Source organism: Peromyscus californicus, unplaced genomic scaffold (assembly GCF_007827085.1).
Source record: "Peromyscus californicus insignis strain IS unplaced genomic scaffold, ASM782708v3 Scaffold_10__1_contigs__length_136768540, whole genome shotgun sequence".
NCBI classification, from domain to species: Eukaryota; Metazoa; Chordata; class Mammalia; order Rodentia; family Cricetidae; genus Peromyscus; species Peromyscus californicus.
The window spans coordinates 52,023,569-52,042,868 of NW_026294391.1; the positions used below are offsets into that span (position 1 = coordinate 52,023,569).

General features: G+C 41.3%; 1 protein-coding gene across 3 annotated transcripts; it reads right to left on the bottom strand.

The window, feature by feature from the left end:
- Positions 1-448: 448 nt before the first annotated feature.
- On the bottom strand, positions 449-18,589 carry Zc4h2 (zinc finger C4H2-type containing). Of its 3 annotated transcripts, none has more exons than XM_052732981.1 (5): positions 18,369-18,589; positions 5,983-6,163; positions 4,237-4,409; positions 3,012-3,174; positions 449-1,927 (listed from the first exon to the last, which is right to left on the bottom strand). In XM_052732981.1, exons 1-5 carry the CDS (start codon positions 18,419-18,421, stop codon positions 1,814-1,816), a joined length of 684 nt encoding a protein of 227 aa, XP_052588941.1. In that variant the 5' UTR covers positions 18,422-18,589; the 3' UTR covers positions 449-1,813. The 3 variants fall into 3 exon arrangements, with proteins under 3 accessions (XP_052588941.1, XP_052588949.1, XP_052588955.1); XM_052732989.1 differs by having other exon boundaries at positions 5,983-6,154; positions 18,369-18,587; XM_052732995.1 differs by lacking the exon at positions 3,012-3,174 and having other exon boundaries at positions 5,983-6,154.
- Between the last annotated feature and the right edge of the window lie 711 nt (positions 18,590-19,300).

A 19,300-nucleotide genomic window follows, 5' to 3' on the forward strand; every position in this document is an offset into this window, starting at 1 on the left:
AGCAAATGGAGACATCACAGAAAACAACTGAACACAATGCACTAATCAGGGGATTAGTAGGGAACCCAGCCCCAACAGAAACACCTACATCACAGCTCCTGCATCTATGGCTCAGGGAATATTGAGGAAGAGGCAGTGGAAAGATTATAAGAGCCATAGTTCCTGCCTTAATATAATTGCTTTGGTCTGCTTTCACCATGCTCCTATGTTTTCATTCACTCAGGTAGTGACATGGATACAATCCTCCCCATATTCTTAACTAGTCACTCGAAGAAAATAGTAGTGAGTCTCAGCGTTGGGGTCCTGCACTTCCACTCTAGCCACGGCAGGCAGCATTGCTCCAGCCATCTGTCTGTCTTCAACTGCAGTCCTCCCAGCTCCTGGTCTTTTTCATTTCCCCCTCTCTATTGTTATTGTTGGTGTTGTCCAGTACACAGAATGCACCCCATTTGCATTTATTCCAACAAATGAACATTTATTTAAAAGGATTTATGAAATCATATCATAACACTTTTATTTTCAAAAGGCAGAGGAATGGTTGATGTTTGGAACACATATTATCATGACTCAAAGCCAAAAGTTAAAGAAAAACAGAATAAATATGTCTCTCTTCTCCCCAGCCAGGGGTAGAAACCTGCACCTAAATCTTTTTCACCAGTCAGCCCTGATTTCATTCCGTAGGTCTAAGAGTAGCATGACGAGGAAGCTTAGCTTTGATAAAGAAGTGAGCTGTGGGGCTTGAAGAGCTTCATTCCTTTTGTGGGGAAGGAAGGTCACCTACACAACCCACAGAAAAAGAGTGACCAATAACTTCCTTAACTGAGGCTATCTTAGGGAAGACAGACCCAAAGGGAGGAAAGAATGGAAAACCAAAGTCATACCCACTTGCATGTATGAAATGATTGGCATTCATGTAACACTATATCCACTTCTCTCCTCCCAATGCTATACAATTGAGCAGATATTAGAGTGGTTTTTAAACAAAATTCAAAGCTAAAGTCAGCTCAGGGTTTCTCAGCCCAAGGCAATTCCTATACCATAGCTATCAGACCTCAATTTTAGGCAGTGAACTAGATGAGATTGTAGCATGGGTCTGACTCCCTAATTTCATTGTGGGGAATGTCTACTGATTTGCAAAGAACAAAAAAAGGTATAGGGAAAGACCCCCAGATCTTGGGATCTCAAGACGCTCAGCCTGGTATGTAAGAACTTGAAGATAACTGGAAGACTTGGATGGAACTATAGAATAACGCCAGAGCCTCACAAATACTATAAGAAAGAACACTTGTCTAAATTACTTCTGGGCTTTAGTGATGAGCTGGATATTGGAGAGATATATGCATTCAGCCCATTGAGAAGTCCAGCAAAAATAAAGTTGTTGTCCCTTCAGAACCTAAGGCAAAAATAGAGGGAAGGAAATCATAGAAGCCATTTCTTAAAGCAGGAAATGGACCTCCTCCAGTCCTTACACCCTGCAGCTCATTAGGTTCCAGTCCTCGGGAACAAAAGGAAAGGTTAATCAGGGCCTTTTATGCCGCAGTCAGCTCCAAACAAGGACAGTAGTTGAGAGGTGAGCTGGAGAGAAGGAGTCATGAGACCCAGTCATTAGCACCTAAACCACAGCTGTTCTTGAAACTGATGTCCCAAGAGTAGAAAGAAAGAAGAGCAAAGAGAGAGGGGTTATTCTCCCAGCAAATTAAATAGAAGACTCGGGAGGGGAGGGAAGGGGTAAGTTTTAGAAAATCAGGACATCTATCACTCTGGCCAAAGGGAGGGTTTACGATCAACAGAGGTCTAGCCTTTCACCTTCTCTTCATTCATCTTGCTTCCGTTTTGGCTTTTTGGGGTTCCGTGACCGACTCTTGGCTTTGCAAAGAGGGCATATGGGTGCATTTCGATGAATCTGTTGGTGACATGACAAGCAGGCCTGATGGGGGTAGACAGGATAAATAAAGTTAGTGCGATCAGACTCTTCTAAGTAATGCTTCAGACTGCAGATACTCAGCAGCCCAGAAAAGAGTCATAACAGCTTTTGGGAGTTGGTTCTTTACTTCCACCATGGGATTCAGGGATCAAACTCAGATCATCACATTTACATGGTAAGTGCTTTTACATCCTGAACCATGTGGTGGCTCATAACTATATTAGACTTTCCACATTAAGTGGTCTGTTACAATTATTCAACTCTATTTTATGTTAAGAGACAAGACACTAGCTGGACTTGGTGGCACATGCCTTTGATCCCAGCACTCAGGAGGCAGAGGGAGGGGGATCTCTGAGTTCGAGGCCAACCTGGTCTACAAAGTGAGTTCCAGGACAGCCAGAGCTACACAGAGAAACCTTGCCTCAAACCAAACCAAAAAAAGATACAACACACAAATCACTTGGCATGTGTGTGTCAGAAAATCATCAATGAAAGCATATAACAAGTCAGATTCTACCTGTAGGTTATGTCTACTGGGCAACTACTCCAGTAAAATGTCTGTTTGACTATTTACTATTGACCTGATTCTGTGATGCTTCACTGATAACCCACGAACAGTTTTTGCCTAGTAGAAATGCAAATTAATTCCACTGGGAAGAAAAGGTAATCACAAAGGTAGTACATTTACGTCTCTAGAAGACATAAATAATTTTTGTATAAAAATTTCCAAATTTATTTCAGCATCTGTTTCCAACCATGTAAACATCTGTTCATCAAATGTACTTAGAAGCTGCCTTGGGGTTCTGCCGGATCCCTCACTAATGTATTTGTATAAAGATCATCTTTCTAACCTTTAGAAAATTATATTTTAGCAGGGTCTGCCAAGCTTCTTGTATTCTAATCTCTCTGGGAATGTGCAGCAACAAAAGCAACATGGATTCAACATAGCATCCGATCCTCTGTGTCCCAATCAAACACTGTTTAAATAAGATCTAAAGTAAGTAAGGCCACAACCTCAAATACTGTATCATCAGCATCCTATTGGAGGATACTTTGCTTCCTCCATGGTCCAATCTAGCTTACTCACCTTCATAGGTGGAGGCTGCTGTCTGAAGGTGGCTGTCTGCCGTGTGTCCTGCTTCCTGGCCACTTGGAGTTGTTGGGCAGCAGCAGCCGCAGCAGCGAGGGATTCAGGTATGGGGGGTTCTTGAGGTTCTGTCTGCCATTCTGCTTTCTGCTTCTCAAAGTAACTTTGGGGGTGAAAGACATTGGCTAGATCATTCTGAAAGCAAGAAGAAACTTGCCCCTCTTAAAGTCTCTATGCTAAGGAACGAAAAATTGTACTACGACCTTCTCTAGAACAATACTACCCTCCCTATAGCACATGGCTCTTTCCACTTAATACTAGGTACATTATCAATAGCAATGGTAGACATTTTTCTTGTTAACTCTGATAGATGCAGATGATCAAGAAATCTTAGGGCTAGCAAGATACTAGACCTATTCTCTACTTGATGGTCACTTGCAATGTTCTTATTAAGCATTCTCAGGCCTATATTTATATCCTCCTAGGAACAAGAAGCTCACTACTTCTACAGGCAACCAGCTGTACCTTTAGGATATACTTCCTCCTGTTGGGCTGAACTCTCTCTTTAAAATGAGCCTAGTTTTTAACTCTGGGTCTTGAGATTAAAAGACAGGCTAGATTCTGGAGAAAATGGAAGCATATCCTTTTATGTTTTCAAAGGCTTCTGCATACTCTTCTAGACCCTAACTTGGAAAGTGACCTTTTAAAATTCATACGTAATTATTTTTGAATGATACATTAAATTTATTTATTTGTGCATGTGTATGTGTAGGCAGGCACACGATGCTGCCATGTCATAAGGACAGAAGTCACAGGACAGTCTGCAGAGGTTCATTCTTTCCTTTTAACACATGGGTCCCAGGAATGGAACTCAGGTCCCCAGGGTTGGTGGAAAGCCATTTTATCCCCTGAGCCATCATGCCAGTACATAGGTAAAATTCTTACATTGTCAAAAGTTGCACAAAGTCTTTTAAAAAGTCACCTAATAAACATCATCTCATCATTGTTCTTGGTAATAGGTCAGCATAGAGACTTGAAGAAGGTCATGCAAGGAATTAGCCACTAACAGGCCTAAGAATAGGACTATGTACTCCGACTTTCAGGCTATATATATATATATATATATATATCCATGTCCATCTTTGTCGCCACTCCCCACCCCACCCCCACCCCTCTCCCTTCTGCTACATCGTGTTATTTTGGGGTCAGAGGGCAGGCAGCTTACTCCAAGGAGAGCTTCTCTTCCTCTTCACACAAGTCAGGAAGCCTTTGCAAACCCAATGTCATACGCAGGGCATCCACGTGTTCTTTCAGCGGCTTATACTCATCATGAAGCCTCCGGGTTGACTCCAGCAACTTGTTTAAGTCATTTTCTGACTGTTTAATGGTGTTTTCCATCTGGAAAATAGAGCAGGGGAGAAACAGAAAAGATCCCGAAGTTCTCCAGGAAGTTTTCTAACTGAACAGATAATAGCACCGACTCCAGAGGGAGACCAGTCTATGTTCAAGTTCTCTACATCTTCTACATGACTGATCAAGCCTCAGTTTCTTCAGTACTATGATAGTGAAAGTTTAGCAGTGCATACCCCATGCAGTCTTAATAAAGATTCGATGATCAAATTCATGTGAAGCACTTAATATAGGAATTAACAGAGTAAAAGCTCATAAAAAATGGTGGTTAAATTACTCAAATTAACAACACCTCATAGCTGGAATTGCCTTTAGAGATCATCTAGCTCACCTCATCTAGGTCATCATCTCCACTTTTAGAGGTTAGGGAGCTGAAGTTCAGAGAAGAAAGGGTTTATTCTTATATTTTTTATGGACAAAACCTACACAAAAGATTGAAGACTTGTGTCTTCCAGGCCAGTTACATTTTCCCTAGGTCGATTGTTTTCAAGCTGTGGTTGCCACACTTCCACCCTACCACCCTTATTTCCATCCCCCACCAGCAGCTGCAGCAGCATTTAGGAACAAAGAATTTTAAATTCTCAAGCCCTTACCTAACAGATGTAACTAGGAACTCTGGAGAAAAGTTCAACAATTTGTGTTCTGATGGGCTCTCCAGTTGACTCTCATACTCTAGTCTGAGATCTACTGGCCTGGATTCTCAACTAGTCTATGAAGAACACATGATTCATTCTATTGATTCTATATCATCAGTCAGCTTGCAGCAAAGTCTACAGTTCCCTCCAGGAGACCTACAATCTTGTGCTCTCTAACACATAAAACCCCAGGGGTCTATTACACAAGCCTCATTTTTATATTTTTTAAGGATTCTAGGCCTGACAATATTCTGGCAATGAGTAATCTCACAGAAATGAGTTTGCCAAGAAGAAAAATTTAGCTCCATCAAAAAAAATGAATTAAAAAAAGATACTGTCATAGGCTCTAAGGATTAGAAAGAACTTCATGGGTAAACCCTTCCCATTTCCTGATAAAGGAATAGCAAGTAGAGATGCCTAGACTATTAATGAATAACTCCATTCAAGGGAAGTTTGTCAATGCAGCAATTTATTCCCAATATTCCAAGAGTTTCCAAATGGCAGTCTAAACAAGAGAGTCCCACTTTCATAAGCAGACAGAGAAGATTTGTTTGGTCTTGTTGGAAGCTTTTGAGTATTTTAAGCCATCCTCAAGGGGCAGACATCTAGTCCACTTTTCCTTAGCTACTTCTTAAGCTGCAGACTTCCAGAATGAGAACATGTCAGAACTGAATGAACCCTTGAAGGTCAGTTAGCCTCTTTCATAATACAGGGAGAAAATATGGAAATTTTCTCAGAAATAAAGGACTCGTCCATTGCTGTTGGTCAGTAACATAACCAGAGCTAGCCTCAAAACTAGAATTTTCTACTCCACAGCCTTCTCGTCTGAGCTGGCCACAGTCACATCTAAATGAAAGGTAACATCATTTTCTATTACCTCATCCTTAACAGGCCCAGAGACAGGCTCCAGGCAACAAGTCACATACCACATTGATGTCAGCATGGATCAGCCGGAGTTCCTCCACATGAGCCATCTTCTCCTGTAGCAGGAGATCCATCTCCTGTTTGTATTCTTTCAGGTGCCTCTCTTCTGACTCCAGTGCTTCAAACTCAGCCTTCAAACGGGCCTTGATCTTTTCCATCTGCAGAGTCTTGTTCCTGAAATTTCTCAAGAGCAGGAAACAGGCCAGCAGGAGAATGGAGGAAGACAGAAATGGGAAGCAGAGTCAGGCCTCTCCTTCTAAGCCATCTTTCTAATCCTTGCTCTCACAGACAGAGACAATCAGAGCAAAGTGGGGTCAATTTTATTGCCTCAGGACTTTTGCAAAGGAGGGTGCAGGTTCCAGCTGTGGGATTGAGTCAAGGAAGAGGACTACTGGGCTTTAGTGGATATGGGCCAGAGATGCTAAAAAGCCTCTCATTACAAAGAAAAGTCTCCCATCACAAAGCACCCCTATCAAAGATAACCAGCAACAGTGACCTTCTGAGAAATTCTAAAGAGGAATGTCCAATAAACTTCCTGCAGTGACTGAAATGTTTTGTATGCATGATTTCCAAAGCAATAGCCCATATAGCTTGCTGAGCACATGAAATGTGGCTACTATAACTAAAGGATTGAGTTATAAATGATACTTAATTTTAATGAATTTAACGTTAAACTTGTAGCTGATGGCTCTCATACCATACAGCATGGCTGGCTGATCTAAAAATGTCCCCTTGTTTTGCTTATGTCAGGAACATTGACATAGTGATGCAAAAGTAACTCCAATACCTGCATATTACACACTATACTACATTACCTTTCAGTCAAGTTACCAGTGGTATGAAAAACTCTGGATGGAGCTATTGACCTGTCTTATAGAGGAACAATATTTACTTTTATGAGAAAATTACTTATTTATACCCCTTTCTATCTAGACTTCTATTCTCAACATCTTCTAGATTATATACAGAACATCTGGAACTCTACCTCCTTCTATCACAATTTTAGAGATGGGAAACTGATAATCAGAGTAGTATCCTATCTTGATTCATGTAGCCAGTTGAGAGGGTATTGGGTCAAGAACCCATTTCTACAGGAAGAGAACCATCTTGAAAGAACATGTACTTTAAACTCATACCTGGGTATACATGCTAGTTCTGCCCTTAACTAGATTTTTGCCTTTGGATAATAATAACAATTAATTTTACACTTAACTATATCTAATAAGTATGCACTAAGTAGCATATGTCCAACAAATATTTACTGAACACTTGTCCTCTGTCATTGAGTACAGAGTGACAAGGGAAAGCAGTCCAGGTAGTGAGGATGGCATGAATGAAGGCCCTAGAGCAGAAAGACACAACACAATAAAGGAACAACTAAAGACAGATTAGCATGGCTGAATCTGAAAGAGGGACAGGGGCCCAGATGAATCTAGGGATTTTAGAAAAGATCAACCCACAGCTGAGATGCTGGGATGAGTTAAGTCTTTCATCCTCAGCCAAAAAGGGATTCTTAAAATTTTAAATATCAAGAAAGTGGCATTATCCGATTACCTTACTTCTCTCCGCTTTGACTTACTCAGTACTAATGTGGGAATAACACCACCTACCTCACATGTCTTGTGGTAGGGATTAAATGAGTTAACACATGTAAAGTTCCCAAGCATGTGGCACATGATGAGCAGTCAACAAATGATAGTGTACTCCCCGACTCTGCCCAGTAGTTCAGCCATGATTATCTCCTTCACCACAGTGGTCCAGACATTGTTACAAAGAACTAAACAAGTACTATAGGTGTGCTATAAGGCATAATACTGGTTACTAAGATTAGAATGGCTTCATTATCATATGCCATCTTATAAGTATAATATGAATACTGGCTTATTAAGGGGCCAAGAAAAGCCTTCCTAGTCTATAATCAATTAAATAGAGATAGCAACAAGACCTCCCAGATCCTCTTTTTCCCTTTGAGACTCATGAAACAGTGGAATTCTTACTGCCAGGGGCCCACTAGCCAGCCCACTTAGGGCAGAGATACAGGTAACCTACCTGTGCACCCAAGCACAGTCCTTCCCAACCCTGGTCGAATTGTGGATGCTCTTCTCGATCGTGACCATCTCTTGACCCTTCTTCCTCACTTGGGCCCATAAGATACTGAAACCCTCACTCCAAGGAACTCTCTATCCAGCCCATACAGACACATGTAACTTAATCTTTATTCCATGACAACTCCTATCTTTATATCCTCCCAACTCAGGTAGCCCTGCAGCTGCTTGCCAAGGATCATGACTTTTTCCTGGCCCTCTTCCTTCTTTTAGAACTCACCATCCCCCAGACCATTCCCTGCCAGGGACCCTCTAGCCTGTCTGTGTGCTGTAGAAACACAGATAACATACTTAGCCTTGCTGGCACAACCCCTTCCCATTCTAGTTGCCCCTATGGACATTTGGTCCTGATTCATACTTCACGGCCAGACAGGCCCATACATCCTGTGCTATGGCCCATCCTGGTGACTATGCCTGATCCTACCCTGACTGAACTCATCTCAATTTCCAGACCCAATCTAGATCCCACAACCAGGGACTGGGCACAGCCTGGTGAGACCCATGTGCACTTTTTTATAACTGCCAGCTTGTACTGAGTAGCAAAGCCTGTGTACCAGTCAAGCCTTCTGTGTCCACATCAAACACACTCAAAACAAGAAGTCCATGTGCCCAGGTCTCATTGCAAAATAAAAGTTCAAAGGCATGTGTACTCCCCATCCCTCTTCACCCCCCCCAATCCACATGTCCTATAGAAATTCTATGTAAGAACAATTATGTAGGTTAATCCCAGGATACAGAACTTTAAAAAAAATATATAAACTTCATCAAAGAATTCAGAGTTTAAAGAAAACAGAAACAAATAGCTCAGTGAACTTAAAGAGAATAAAGGCCTGTTACCCAAGAAAAGACAAACATAAGGCTGAATAAAATAATGCAGGATTTGAAAATGCAATTCAATAAAGAGAAAGATCGAAGAGAACTCAATATAAAATGAAGATGGAATTTAAAAATGGAACAACACAACCAGGAAACTCAAGGGAAAGCTTCACAAATGGAGTGGTAGCCAAAACAATCATGAGCAATGCAGGAGGGGTTACCATTCCAGATCTCAATATATCAGTATCAGAGGCACAATAATAAAAACAACATGCTAGTGTCACAAAACAGACATGTATACCATTGGGGAGAAAATGAAGATCTGAATATAAGTACACATAACTACAGCCATTTAATATTCAACAAAGATGCCAAAAAATACACTGGAAAAATATGGCATGCTGCCTCAGTCTCTGTACGTTCATACATGCATCAGTCCTGTTGTGTTTAGAAGGGCTTGTTTCACAGTGGCCTCTATCCCCTCTGGATTTTACACTCTTTCTGGCTCCTATTCCACAGGGTTCCATGAGCTCTAAGGGGAGGGATTTGATGGAGACGTCCATTTAGGGCTGAGTGTTCCAAGGGCTCTTACTCTTCACATAATGTCTGTCTGTGGGTCCCATTATTTGTTCCCATCCGCAGCAGGAGGAAATTTCTCTGATGGTGGCTGAGCAAAGCACTGATGTATGAGTATAGCAGGATGCCATTAGGAGTTATTTTATTGTTACATTGCCTTAGTAGGACAGTAGTATTTGGTTTTAGCTTAGATCTCTGGGCTATTTAATCTTTGGTTCTTGGCCATCCCAGCAACAATGAGTATGGGTTTGGGCCTGAAGACACATAAGATATTGGTTAGTAACTCCCACAAGCTTTGTGCCACCACTGCACTAGAATATCTTGCAGGCAGAATATCATTGTAGATTGATAGGTTTGTAGCTGGGCTGGTGTTTATGTTTCTCCTTTAATAGCATGCAGAGTACCTTCCTGTACCAAGAACATTAGCCCATAAGTGTGAAGGCTCTATGTAGGAACTAGCTCAACTTCTTCATGTTCAATGAGTTGTGTAAGGGTTGTCTTCAGCAATAGGGCTTTGCTATTAGTTTGTGGAGATCATTCTCTACAGCCTTGGCAACAGCCTGGGTTTTTGGGGAGTTCCCATTGGGCCTTCTTTGGCCAACAACTCAATTAGATGTAACTGATTCCTGGTACTGGAAGCTTCATTTGGGGCTCTGTCTCCCCTGTTAATTGGCAATTTCATTTAGACTGACCAAAACAACTTTTATAAATGAATGCATTTAATTGGAAGCTTGCTTATAGCTTCAGAGGGTTAGAACTTTATCACCATGGCAAGAAGACAAGCATGGCACTGGAGCAGTAGCTGAACCTTCACATCCTGATCCACAGGCAGAGAAAGAGAGAGGGAGGGAGGGAGAGGGACTGCACCTGGTGTGAGCTTTTGAAATCTCAAAGCCCACCCCCAGTGACATACCTCCTCCAAAAAGGATTCACCTCCTAATCCTTCACTAAACTGTCCACCAACTAGGGACTAGACATTCAAATATAAGAACCTATGGGCCGGGCGGTGGTGGCGCACGCCTTTAATCCCAGCACTCGGGAGGCAGAGGCAGGCGGATCTTTGAGTTTGAGGCCAGCCTGGTCTCCAAAGCAAGTTCCAGGAAAGGCGCAAAGCTACACAGAGAAACCCTGTCTCGAAAAACCAAAAAAAAAAAAAAAAAAAAACCCTATGGGGGCCACTCTCATTCAAACCACCACATCAGGAAAGTAGAAAGGAAATACTGTGTGTGTGTGGGGGGGGGGGTGTCAGTACAGAGTATAAAAGCAGGGTACAAGTGATCTAAAGGGGAAATCAGAAAAATAGGCAGGGAGCTTTAATTAGGGGGAGAGGGAAAAAAGGAGAAGAGTAAACAACATTAAAGACATCTGAAAATAGTCATAAAAATCATATTACTACCTACATAAATAGCTATAATACAGGATAAATCTGTATAAGCATATACATACATATTTTAAATGAAAATTTCCCATCTGGCCTGACAAAACCATAGGCTAACAAAAACCCAACACCAAGAATGAGAAACCGGTCAAGGCTTTCCAAGAGACTTCCAACACATGATAGGCTATTTCTGTTGTCCTTGGTTGCCCCCTAGAGGTGGAAGGTTGGTCCCTATTGCTAAATAAAGACACTATGCACACTGGGCACAGGACCCAGCAGATCCAAGCTATTGTATATGAGCTGAAAGCCTTTTCCCTGAAGACCAGCTTTCATGGTACCAGAAGGTGCCATGCAAGGTTCCAAAAGAGGGAGCAATCAACAGTCCTACCCAGCTACAATGTTTATGAACCACAGCAACAATAAGCATGACACAATAACCCTAAAGGTACAATGGTGGCATGTATAACTTCATGGTAACCAACAGTTCTGTAACTGGATTAAGACCCACTCAACAAGAGAGAAACCATGGTTTCCCATGGTACTGGAAATCTAGCTAAGTACTCCATGCTAGTGAAGCCATGGTTATTGGAGGAGAATCTACAACCACTAATTTAGACCAGCATAATGCCTAACTGCACTCTAAATATTTATCCTTATATACACAGATAACTATAGTTCTTACCACTCATCAAGGAAGTTTCTCTATGCAACAGACAAAGACCATTTACAGAAAACTACAGCTGATCAAAATTCAAGATATGGAGCCTCGTCCTATCTACAACACAACTCCTGCACTTAAGGCTCACGGATGATTGCAGATGATTGAGGGAGTGGGGGTTAGTAAGAGCCAAAAGAACAGGAAGCTTGCTATCAAATTGTGTCTCCTAGAAATGTCAGAGGAGCTACAACCATGAAGTCTTACAAACATGGCCGCTGAAACATGACCTGAACAAGGATGACACCAATAGACATGGCAACATGGATGGGGGAAAGCTCACAAGGCCCCAACCCTAAACAAAGAATTACAGGCAGTAAAGGAATGCTGAGGGGAGGAATAGTCCTCCCCAGGGAAGAGCTCCCCAATAGTTACCCAACACCAAAAGAGCAGCCCTGAAAACATACACAAACCAGTAGACTACACATACTGAGAAAGTTGTATTTATATGTTTAGAAATATATGAACATTTTATATATATATATAAAGCAGGCACACATACATGATATATATGCATTGGCAACAAGAGCATGTTACAGATATATTGGTATATACATGAGTAGTGAAAGGCTCTCATTCATGTTATGGCTACGACATTCACTTTCTCTGTTTCATTAAAGCTCGCCTCCTCTTTCCTATTTTCTATTACATTTGTTTTTGTTTCCCTCTTGTCTTTCCTTTTTCTCCTTGACCATTACTTATAAAACCAGGAAATCCACACAGCAAATAGACCAATGTGATTAGAAAGCTGAAATATAGCATTGAAATGCAGTAGAGTTTCTGCTGGACATACGATCATGAAATACACTGTGATGAGAGAATCCATTCCTAACACCTTTCCCCATTGCAAATTATGCCTTTGGTGTGTGTAATAATCAATATAAATATGCATGCTTCTAGTCCTCTGTCCATGTGTATATTAGTTTGGCTTCATTGGGTGAAAATACCATCATCGTTGCTACTACAGTCCAATGTTTTAACAAAATTGATTGTTCTTTTAATAAGACTATTCAAATAATGGTAATCATAATTTAAAACAGTTGAAGAACTGCAAATAGTGGAACATTAATTGGAGTATCAGCATTTATAAGGACACTTGCTAATAACACCAAATGCATGTGTGTATCATGTGAATAGAGGATACACTTCATGTGGGCGTCAGGGATTGATTAAACTCAGGTTGCCAGGCTTGCATGGTAAGTGCCTTGTCCCACTGAGACAGCCCTCTTTTTATTGTTTGCAGGTTATCTTTTTCTTTTAACCCACAATCTACCTATATCATTATTTTTAAGTAACTTTGTTGTAGATGGTATATAACTGAATTGCTTTTTAGAAATTCATTATACAAATCTCTTCTTTAGTTGTCTTTGAGTTATTTATCTTTTTTTAATGTGAGGGCTGAAACAATGGTTCAACCATTAAGAGCACTGGATGCTCGTCTAGAGGACCAGGGTTCCATCCTCAGCACCCACACTGCAGCTAATAATCATCTTTAGTCCCAGAAGGGGCTAAATATATATATATATATAAATAATAGACTCTAATCCCAGGGGATCGGATGCCCTCTTCTGTCCTCCAGGGACATTGCATGCATGGGGTGCACACAGACAGATGTAGGCAAAATATCCATATACACAAAATAATAAAATAAAATATTTTTAATTATGTATATATGTGTATTGTGTGAATTTAGTGTGCTGCATGCATGCATATGCCCATGGAGGCCAGAAGAGAACACTGGAACTGGAGATATAGGCAGTTGTGAGCCACAAATGAACCCAGGTCCTCTACAAGAGTACTCAGCACTCTTAACCACTAAGACATCTCTCCAGCCACACATTATCTACGGTAGAATTATTTATATGTAAAAACTGCATCAGCCTTTTCAATTCTGTATATCCTGTTTATTTTCTGTGGGGAGTTTGTTTGCTTGATTCTTTTTTCTTTTTTAACCAGCCTTTCTTGGATGAACTAAATATGTTTTAGAATTCCATTTTTGTCTACTTTTAATATTTTTGAGCCATCTCTTTGCATAATATTTTTAGTGTTTGCTTTCAGAAATACATTATATATACAGAATTTATCAGTATCTTCTAACATCACACTATCAGCTTTAGTAAAATATATTATCTATTTTATTTCTCTTTAAATTCACCTATTCATAAAATATTATAAATATTCCTGTACATACACTGAGTTTCTGTTATAATTATGTTAGAAAATTTCCTCCAAGAAGTCTGATAGGGAAGAGGACCAGGGGGTAGGGGACAAGAGGTGGTAATAAGGATCAATATGATCAAAGTACATTATATACATATGTGGAATGTCACTGTAAATTTTTATGCATTAATATATGATAATAAAAAATAAAATAAAATAATTTTCCTTCAATCACCCAACATAATTAAGAAAACTCGAAATAAAAAGTAAAGTCAACTCTATCATGTTTTTGCTAAGTTTATGCTTCCTTTGACAAAGTTTTTTTTCTCTATTTTAAATATTTTTGTCATTCTTTCACAGTACGTCTGCTGATGGTTCCAGCATTTGAGAGTGTCTTTGATTATAGTATAGTATTATCCCTGCACATAGCATTCTACACTGGCAATTTTTTTCCTTCAGCACTTGAAAATTTTGTACCTCAACCTGCAAACTTGTACAGCCATTTTGGAAATCAGTATGGCAACTTCTCAGAAAATAAAGAAAATGTGGTACATATATACAACAGAGTATTACTGTAAAAAACAATGACATCATGAAATTTGCAGGCAAATGGATGGAATTAGAAAATATCCTGAGTGAGGTGACCCAGACTCAAAAAGACAAACATGGTATGTACTCACTCATAAGTGGATATTAGCTGTAAAGGATAATCAGACTATAACCCACAGCTCCAGAGAAGCTAGGAAACAAGGAGGACTCTGAGAGGGATGCATAGATCACCTTGGGAAGGAGAAACAGAGGAGATCTCCAGGAGTAAACTGGGGATGGGGGGACAATAGAGGGTGACGGATGGGGGATGAGAACATGAGGGAATGGGATGGTCGAGCTGGGGGAGGGATAGAGTGGGAGAGCAATGAAAGAGATATCTTGATAGAGGAAGACATTATGGGGTTAGGGAGAAACCTGGTGTTAGGGAAATTTCCAGGATTCCACAAGGACGACCCCAGATTATACTACTAGCAACAGTGGAGAGGGTGCCTGAACTGGCCTACCCTGGCAATCAGATTGGTGACTACCCTGTCATCATAGAGCCTTCATCCAGTAACTGATAGAAGCAGATGCAGAGATCCACAGCCAAGCACCAGGCCAAGCTCCATAAGTTCAATAAAAGAGAGAGAATCGGGATTATATGAGCAAGGGGGGTCAAGATCATGATGGGGAAATCTATAGAGACAACTGAACCAAGCTCATAGGAACTCACAAACTTTAGACCAACAGCTGTAGAACCTACATTGGACTGGACTAGACCCTCTACATACGGGAGACAGTTGTGTAGCTTGGTCTGTTTGAGGGGTCCCTGGCAGTGTGATCAGGATCTATCTCTCTATTGCACGGTTTTCTGGATCCCATTACCTATGGTGGGTCACATTACTCACCCTTGATGCAGGAGGGGAAGGGGTTGGTCCTGCCTCAAATGAATATACCAGGCTTTGCTGTCCCCCCCATGGGAGAACTTACCCTTTTGGAGGGGGGATGGAGGGTGGGACAGGGGGGGGGAGAGCAGGGGAGGGGAGTGGGAGGAGAGATGAGAGGGGGGTCTGTGGTTGGTATGTAAAATGAATAAATTTTTTAACAATAATAAGAAAATGTTGTACCTCTTTCCACTAGGACCTTGGTATGTTTCTGTTAAAGAATTTGCCATTCTAATTTTTCCCCTCATAGATATAATTAGGGGATTAGTTCTTGTCACCTGTCTTCCTTTCAAGATGTGTCTTTTTCCTTTTTCTGAAGACTAATTATACTATACCTTGGAGTAGATTTCTTTTTGTTAAATCTATTAGTATTTGATTAGCTTTTTGAACCTGGAGGTGGTTCTTCCTCTGTGTGGGACAATATTAGTCCTTATTTCTCCAACCATTTCTTCATTCTGTCCTGTGTCGCTCCTGTGTTAAAGGTTAGTAATAATCTCACAGTGATTTCTCTTGCTTTGGGTTTAAGCTGACTCATTTTTTTTTCTGTCTGCTCCATCTTATTGATGAACCTATCTGTTGAATTTTAGGTTGTTTTAAAGATCCCCTGAGCATCTTCTTCATGGTTTGTGTTGTTCTTGCAGTCAGTACTTGTCTATTTGCTTTGATTTTGTATTTTTTTTTAACTTAAGGCAAAGTTTATTTGGGCTTATGGTTCCAGAAGGGAAGTTCATAATGGCAGGAGAGATATGGCAGCAAGTAGCAAGAAGAGGAAGGTAAGAAGCATCTTCAACCTCAAACAAGAAGCAAAGAGAGCAAATTGGGAATGCCCACTACCTGGACCTGCTACTCCCAGCAAAACAGTTCCTCTAGCAAGACTGCACGATCTCTCCAAACAACACCACTGACTGGGAACCAAGTGTTCAAATACCTAGGCCTACTAGGGACATTTTCATTCAAACCAACACATTGTAATTCCTGGCTCTCATAGATTCACGACAATAACATAATGCAAACTGGCATGTACTCCAACTCCAAAAGTCTCTGTAGTCTTTAACATTTTCAACACTGTTTCAAAGTCCGGAGTTTCTCTGCATTGTGATTTTTTGATGTTTCTATGCTCCCAGTGTGTTGTATTGCTTACTAAAGCATTTTCATGATGTATATTTTAAAACTCTTGCTAGATGATTCTAAACCTGTGGTTTATCAATACTGGCACCTGTGCATTTTCTCATTCAAGTAGATTTATTGGTATGGTGAGAATCTTTTCAATAAAAGTTGGATATTCTGGATTTTACTTTAATCTTTTGTCTTAGTAGGCTTCCTGATTCTCTCTCTAAACCTCTTCTGCTACTATCTAACATGGTTGGGGAATAGAAGTCATGGCTCCTGACTTGATGTCCACTGAAAGGGTCTATTTTCACCAGGGATTAATGACCTTGATCCCAAATAGTCCATTTCTGCAGATAAGATAAGCATACACACACACACACACACACACACACACACACACACACACACACACACACACACACACACACACACTTGTTTTTGTTGAGTCAAGGTTTCTCTGTGTAGCCCTGGCTGTCCTGGAACTCTCTCTGTAGGCCAGGCTGGCCTCAAACTCAGAAATCCTCTTGCCTCTGCCTCTCAGGTGCTGGGATTAAAGGCGTGCACCAGCATGGGCGGCTGCCACTGCCCAGCTAAGACAAGCCTATTTTAAAGTTCACAAAGAGTATAAGACTGAAGTTAGAGGCTTTCTACTCAAAGGCCAAAGCTTTTCATTAGCTGCACTCTTAGCATTCTCCTGCACCTAGGAGTCTCATTTCCTATCTCCTGATGCTTTTGTAGAAAAAGACAGCAGCAACCCTTCAAGGGGAAACAGAAGAACAGAGCCTTTGTAGGCAGACTCCATTCCTGTCAAACTGTGGCATTGTCAAGCGCTGCGAATATGAGAACTCACTCAGATTCTCCGAGCCTCCATTTTTCCACTATGACAAAGGTCACAGGGCACTTGCAAAAATGGCTGGGTCGGGGGAGAGCTGGCATACCAGGGGCTCAAAAAATGACAATTTTCCTTGCTTTGCAAAAGGAAAGACACAGTCCCTCCAAGAGGAAGAAGAAACCAAGATTCTTCACTATCACTTCTACGTGGAGATCCCACACAGATACTCCAGAGGTTAAATCTCTTGTTAAATTTGTCAGGGTCCAATCTAATTTCTTTAAAAGATATCCTCTATGTCTCTTTTTATTTTTTATTTTTTCTCCATATATCTGAAAAACACTCCAGATGCAGGGACTTAGGCAGAGCAGGGAGGCCCACATAGTCAGCCCTTGAGGTACTACTGTTTTCTGAGCAGGAATCTCATTGCAATATCAAAACTTGCTTGCTGAGTAACCTATTAGACGCGTGACAATTCCCAGTTTGCCAGACCTCCAGTTCTTACTCACATTCCCATAGTTTGCAACCCCCTTCCAACCTCAGGATAGGAAAAAAGTGGTGAAAGCGTTTCAGGAAAACAAGAGCAGCCCCCTCCCGAGGTTCATCTGCATCCCCAGCTACAGCCACAGCAAAGTTGGGAACTGAAAGACCAGGCCAGCTAAACTTGGCTCTCAGAAGGCTTTCCCAAGCTCTAGGTCATGAAGCTGAATGGAAAATCATCAACGTTTACAAAGCAAGAAGCAAAAAGCGACTTGTACTAAACAAGTATTTTTTTAAAATGTGTCTGTGAGTGCCAGCACTCGTCTCCATACCAAAAGGAATACAGTTGTCTGGTGACTGGCTCCTGGTGTGTCCCTCTATTCTATCTTAGCTACATCTGGAAAGGCATCGCCATCTCCCCTCCTTCCCTGCTCCTAGTACACACACACACACACACACACACACACACACACACACACACACACACACACACACACACACACACACACACACACACACACACACTTCCACCAACTACCTCCTCTAGACTCGATTTCAACTTGCCCCCTCATTCTTCACCTCATTTGTAAGTCTGTGATGAATGGCCCCCTTTCCCGCTCCTCTTTTGCAAGTAGCCCAACAATAGATACTTTCCACAGAAAAACAGTTCTCTTTGCTCCCAGGGATGCCCGGAAGGGAGGGGGGATCGAGGAGGGTGGATGCTGCAATAAGCAGTGAAGGGCTTACCTGATCTCTTTAATGCTTTCCAATTTGCACATGATTTCTTGTTCATCTGCCATGCTTTTCACTCTCAATTTCACGTCCAGAGAATTGTAAAAATGCACCAGCCAAGGGATACAATAGATACAATACAGCCACCTCCTACTGGTTTGTGGCTTTGAGCCTGTGTGGTAGGGACTTAGGAAGGCCTGGGAGCTGTAGTCCTCAGTTCCAGGGCCGACTAGGCAGCCCGGGTGCCACTAGAACTACAACTCCCAGAAGGCCAAGCGAAACATTCCTGTTCCCTTTCCTGTAGCGGCACTTTAAATCAATATGTCACAGATAATTATGTCAAGATTATGAGGAGTGCAAGGGAATGAAGATGCTTGTCCTACCAGTGTGGAACAAAATAGGGGAAATCTCGAAAGCAACTGGGAAGATGAGAAACACACCTTTTATCATGGGCCTCGGGCCTCATGCCAATGCACCCCAATAGGTTAAGGAATCTTTTATTTATGGAATGCCTTGGGGTGGAGAGAAACTGTGGGAGATTTAGCTTCCAAAATGTCAAGTGCTCTAGCAGCTTAGGGATTGACATTGAAATGTAAATAAAGTGGAGCTGAAAATACAGGGGCGGGGAAAAAGGAGGACAAGAGAAAGGGGACTCTTCAAAACACAGGAAAGTGGGCTTGTGAGGAGGACTTCTTTCCTCCTGGTTCCCCATCCACTGAACTATTGCTTACTCAGTTTATAGTTTACCAGTCAATGAAAGGTGTACCGAGGGAGGCACTGAAGAGTCAACGAAAATAAAAGCAAGTTCTTGCCTTTGAGAAAGAGAGACTGAAACATAATATATTATATAGTGTACAAGAGATGTCACAATGCAGAGATACATAGGTGAAACCTGAACACATAAGATGTAAATATTTTTTAAAACTAAGAGTTTTCCAGAGAAGAGT